This window comes from Gossypium hirsutum, chromosome A12 (genome assembly GCF_007990345.1).
Source record: "Gossypium hirsutum isolate 1008001.06 chromosome A12, Gossypium_hirsutum_v2.1, whole genome shotgun sequence".
In the NCBI taxonomy this organism is placed as follows: Eukaryota; Viridiplantae; Streptophyta; class Magnoliopsida; order Malvales; family Malvaceae; genus Gossypium; species Gossypium hirsutum.
Window position 1 is genome coordinate 16,377,469 of NC_053435.1, and position 5,886 is coordinate 16,383,354.

At 41.7% G+C, this 5,886-nt stretch overlaps 1 protein-coding gene across 1 annotated transcript; it reads left to right on the top strand.

The window, feature by feature from the left end:
• Positions 1-916: 916 nt before the first annotated feature.
• On the top strand, positions 917-1,723 carry LOC107920478 (M protein, serotype 12-like). Its single transcript, XM_016850216.1, has one exon. It carries the CDS (start codon positions 917-919, stop codon positions 1,721-1,723), a length of 807 nt encoding a protein of 268 aa, XP_016705705.1.
• Positions 1,724-5,886: the final 4,163 nt, after the last annotated feature.

A 5,886-nucleotide genomic window follows, 5' to 3' on the forward strand; every position in this document is an offset into this window, starting at 1 on the left:
TTCTAAGATCCAAATCGATAAGGCCTATTCGAGAGCCGCTTATGTCCCATCCTTTTTGAAGAAATTGATGAATATTACAGGAATGAGTGAGCAATGGGTTGCTGCAAGGGTAAAGCAACAAGGGGAATGTAAATGCATCTCATGGAGGAGTTTAAGAGATTTGATTCTAGTACATCCTGATATGAAGAAGAGAGTTAACGTTTTTGCTTTGAGCATCTATGGTTTAATGATTTTTCCTAGGGCATTAGGGTATATAGATGAGGCAGTCTCGAATCTCTTTGACTGACTTAACAAAGGAGTCACACTTGTTCCTGCAATCTTGGCTGAGACATTTAGATCTTTGAACGCATGCAGGAGGGCCAGCGAGGGCAGATTTATAGGATGTGTGTAGTTATTATTAGCTTGGTTCCATATCCATTTTTGGAAAGTGGATAAAGTTTCTTATCGGGTTTTTTCCGATAATTATTCCCTACTAAAGGAAATAGCGGCCATGCCCAGGAGAGATGACATATCAGAAGAAAATTGGATCTCGCTTCTTCAAAATCTCCAGGAGGAGGATATTGAGTGGAGAGCTCCTTGGTTAATTCCTGATGAAATTCTTTTCTGATGTGGGAATTTTGTCTGGGTTCCTCTGCTCGAAATTTGGGGAGCCGTTGGGTATGCCTCTTTACTCGTACTAAGGTAATACAGATCAAGACAGTTCATACCGATAACGCATGGGATAGCTCAATTTGGATTCAGGTATGGGGGAGTTAACTGTAAGAAAATAATTAAGGAGATTTTTACTGCTTGAAACCAGACTCACTGGATGAAGAGAGTTGCTGTAGGTCCAATGACGACCCCCGAATATGATGGTTGGTGGGGTAGAAGGATTAATGATAACATCTCTTGACCAAGGCAAGAAGGCGCTCGACCGATGGAAGAATACCTGCAAGTAGTCCCCTCCGAGTTAGAGATCATAAAGCAGGACTTCGAAAAGAAAAATTTAGAGTTAGAAAAAAAGATAGAGCAATTGGAGGAGGAAAAGATGCACTTGAGGTTAGATGCCGATGTGCAGAAACTTGAGGCCGAAAAGTTAAGGAAGGGGAAGAGGAAGGCCGAAGAGGACTTGAACAGTTTGAAGGCTGACTACAAAAAGATACGTATGTCGATTAGAACAACTGGATTGGGAAAGACATCGGAACAGTGGCGACAAGAAGTTCAAGAAGAGAAAGCCAGAGCCAATCAGTGGGAGAAGAGATTCCATGATGCTCGAGCACGTGAAAGCACCTTGAAGAGGAGTTTGGTCGAGGGCCAAGATGAGAAACAGATATTAGCAGCTCGGGTAGTAGAGTTAGAAAAGGCTTTACATCAGAGTCGTGGTCATAAATTTGATATTAAATTAAGGGCTAGCTTGAGCAGAATCGAGGATTTGAAAGGCAGGGTAGAAGAACTTGAGGCTGCACTACAGAATTGTGAACTTCGAATCGAATTCCTTGAGTCGAGTAATGAGCAGTGGAAGGAGCAGCTCCGTCGATCACAAGACCAGGTCAGGGATAAAGATCATATCATGGGTAAAGCTATAGCTCAGATACGAGAAATGGCCGATCATTTACAGACTTTAACGGTTCAGGTTGATGTGTTAAGTGTGAAGTATAAGTTAGAGTCAGACCGGGGTCGTGAGTTGGCTTGTCTCCTTAAGAGAATTAAAACTTTGAGCATTAAGGCCAAGCCGTATATATGATCTGTTTTATGTAAAGATTTTTGTTTTCTAATAAATTTTCTAAATGAAATTGAATCAGAATCAACGCCTCTTTAGTCTTGCATACATCTCATGCATTTGCATTACATCGCATCATGTGCATCAAACTTCACAAAGGAACCCTAATTAACTAGTAATTATATTATAGTTACCCTAGAACACCAATACTACATGCGCAAAAAAACCAAAGCTATGGATCAAAGGCTAGAGAAGTTGGAACAAATGTAGAAAGAGATGCAGGAACAGAAGCAAGCGCAGATGCAAGAACAATTGGCCAAGATTCAGCAAAATATAAAGGATCAAATGCTAGAATCTCAAAAGGATATGATGAGCCAATTGACTCAGTTATTAGCTGGAAGGCCAGAAAAAGAGAAGAGTTCCATAATCAATGCTGAGGATGATAGCGAAATCATTGCCCCAGAAAACACCCCACCACAAAGGGTGTTTGTCAACATCAAACCCCAAAATTAGGCTGGTATCTCGGCACAGATGAATTTCCTGACAAGTTCGTGTTCTAAACTCGAAGAAAATCATGCAATCCTACAGTCCCTGACTTTGATGAAGTAGCGGAGGCAGAGAAAGCAAAAGCGGAATTTGCCAAGCAAATGGAGGACCAATATAAATGGTTGGTGGAGAAATTCAAGGCGTTGGAAAGCATTGATAATTATTGCAGAATGGATGCCAAAGAGTTGAGCCTAGTCCCAGATTTGGTACTCCCTCCTAAGTTCAGAATGCCGGAATTTGAAAAATACAGTAGAACTAGTTGCCCTGAGGCTCACATCACGATGTTTTGTCGGAGGATAACTGGTCATTTCAATAATGATCAGTTATTGATTCACTGTTTTCAGGACAGTTTGGCTAGGGTTACAGCCAAATGGTACAATCAGTTGAGTCGTGCCCAAGTTAAATCATGGAAAGACTTAGCACAGACCTTCATGAAGCAGTATGGCCATGTGACCGACATAGCACCTGACAGGATCACATTACAGAACATGGAGAAGAAGTTAAACGAGAGTTTCAGGCAATATGCTCGAAAGTGGAGAGAAGTTGCTACACAAGTCCAATCTCCACTATTGGAAAAAAAAAACAACTATGCTTTTCATCAATACCTTGAAAGCACCTTTTATTAATCACATGCTGGGAAGTGCAACTAAGAGTTTTACGGACGTAGTTATGTCTGGAGAAATGATAGAGAAAGCAATAAGGTGTGGAAAGATAGAGCCTGGAGAAGGCACCAAAAGGACGGCTCCAAAAAAGAGAGAAAATGAAGTCAGCAATGTAAGCGTGGGTTATACGAAACCACTCACGGTAAATCAACCGAAGGCAGTAACCACGGGTCAGCAAGTGTCGGTAATGCAAGAGCCCAATACAAAATAGAATATGGAGAGGCCCCATTTTACTCCCATTCCAATAACGTATCGGGAGCTGTAAAAAAATTTATTCGATGCAAACATTGTATCCCCGTTCTACTTAAAACCGTTGTAGCCCCCATACCCCAAGTGGTATGATACAAGTGCCCAATGTGAATATCATGCGGGCATCGTGGGGCACTCGATAGAGAACTGCACCTCTTTCAAAAGAGTAGTCGAATGGCTCATCAACATAGGTGTTGTAAAGTTCGATGATACACCCAGGGTAAGAAACCCGTTACCCAATCATACTGCTAATGGGGTAAACACAGTAGTCGAAGATACGGGAAGGAGAAATAAGTTGAATGTAGCGGAAGTGAAAACCTCGATAAGGGAGATTTTAAAGAAGATGGTAGAGAGAGGTCTAATTACGCAAGACTTTGGCAACAAATCCCAAGAAACAGGGAACTATTGTGAGTTCCACGGAGAGAAGGACCATGAGATTGAAACATGCGATGAATTCAGAACCCTGGTATAGGGTCTAATGGACAACAAGGAGCTGGAGTTCTTTGAGTTTGCTGAGGTGAAAGATGTGTGCGTCTCAGAGGTGGGGCTAAGAAAGAAGGTCTGTGAGGTCAATCACCTAGCGGTGATCATTTCACAACCGAGAGTAAATGAAGCTGGAGTAAGAACTACGCCAAAAGTGGTGATTCAAAAATTAGTGGCTTTTCCTTACAAGGATAACAAAAGGGTGCCTTGGAAGTAAAATTGTAATGTGACAACACCAGGAGAGGGGAGGCTGGTCAGCACGCTAGATATGAAAGCTGAGCCTGTGAAAGAGAAATCTTTAATGTTTGAACAAGAGGAAGAGAAGACAAAACCACTGGTTAATGAACCGGTAACAGTGGATGAAACTAAAGAATTTCTAAAGTTCCTGAAACACAGTGAGTATAGTGTTGTGGAGCAGTTGTACAAGCAGCAAGCCCGCACCTCAGTACTAGCTTTGCTTCAAAATTCGGAGGCATACCGTAATGCGTTGATGAAGGTGTTGAATGAAACCTATGTCGTAGAAGACATTTCAGTGAACAAGCTGGACCGTCTCGTCAACAATATAAGTGCTGATAACTTCATTTCTTTTAGTGATGATGAGATACCGCCAGGTGGCATGGGGTCCACCAAGGCTCTGCATATCACTACCCGGTGCAAAGGGTATACACTACCGGGGGTATTGATTGATAATGGGTCAGCGCTGAATGTCTTGCCTCTGTCCACATTGAATAGGTTGCCTATAGATAGTTCTCATATGAAGACATGCCAGAACATAGTGAGAGCGTTTGATGGCACCGAGAGGAAAGTAATGGGTAGGATTGAGATCCCTCTTCTGATCAGACCCAACACATACGAGGTAGACTTTCTCGTGATAGACATCAGGCCCTCTTATAATTGTTTACTGGGGAGGCCTTGGATTCACTCAGCAGGAGTAGTACCGTCATCATTGCACCAGAAGCTGAAGTTAGTAACGGAGGGCCGATCGATAACTATAAATGCAGAGAAAGACATTATCGCATCCGTTGCTACTGATGCGCCATATATCGAGAGTGATGATGAAGTAATTGAGTGTTCCTTCCAGCTATTGGAGTTTGTAAATATAACTTTCATCATTGAAGGAGGCAGGATTCCAACGCCAGAGATATTTGAAGCTACAAGGATGAGCTTACAATTGATGGTAGGAAAAGGAGCATTTCCCGAAAAGGGGCTGGGAAAATACCTTCACGGACAAGTCGAAGTACCAGTGTTGGTTGGAAAATGGAATCATTTTGGCTTGGGACATAAGCCAGAGGCCAAACAGAAGAAGGAAGAGCTAGAAAAGAAACGGGAGAGACAAAGGGCACGACTGAGTAGGACAGAGGTCAAGTGGGAGCCACTAACCTTCCCCCATATATCTAATACATTTGTGTCAGGATAAATTATTCATCTTGAATCAGAGAGGACAAGAGAAGAGACAGCTGAAGAGCTGATGAGAAGTTTAAGCATTAACAACATATCGGAGAAGAGGGCGATGAAAGGAAACTTATCAGGCATCCGCCCTTATGAGCTTGGAAGTGTCCTGAATAACTGGACTGCGGAGGAAATTCCTGTAGTTCTTAGAGCTAGTATAGAGTAATGTTCAGAACTCACTTATTGTTTTAAGCCTAGAAACAATAAGAATATTTTGTGAAATATGCTCATATTCAAACACCTTTGTTTTCAATAAGAAATGCATTTTTTGTGTCTTATTCTGGGCAAATCTTTTTTCATATTCTCATCATATTCATAATCATGCCATACAAATAAGCCACCCTTAGATTTATTCTTTGGATATTTTTTCGTGTTATAATAGGTTTCCAAATATCAATGTCACAAGCAACACTGTTACGGATGCAGAATCTCTTTTTGAGCGAGATATGTGTTTAGAGGGATCTCAAGATTTTGAAGATGATGAAGATTGTGGGTTATCTCTTGATTTGTTAAATATGGTAGAATGGGAAGAGAAAAAAATTCTACCCCATAAGGAGACAACTGAGAATGTGACTTTGGAAGAAGGGAAAGAAGTGAAAATTAGAACTTGCATAATCGAGGGAGCAAGGCGAGACCTCGTTAAGCTGCTACAAGAGTTCAAAGATGTCTTCGCATGGTCGTATCAAGACATGCCTGGGTTAAGCACTGACATTGCGGTACATCGAGTCCCCATAAAAGAAAAGTACAAGCTGTTCAACAGAAGCTTCGAAGGATGAGACCCGATGTTGCAGTAAAAAA

Bases quoted from the DNA above. Each gene is read 5' to 3' on its own strand.
- LOC107920478 (XM_016850216.1), top strand. From the start codon at position 917: ATGGAAGAATACCTGCAAGTAGTCCCCTCCGAGTTAGAGATCATAAAG.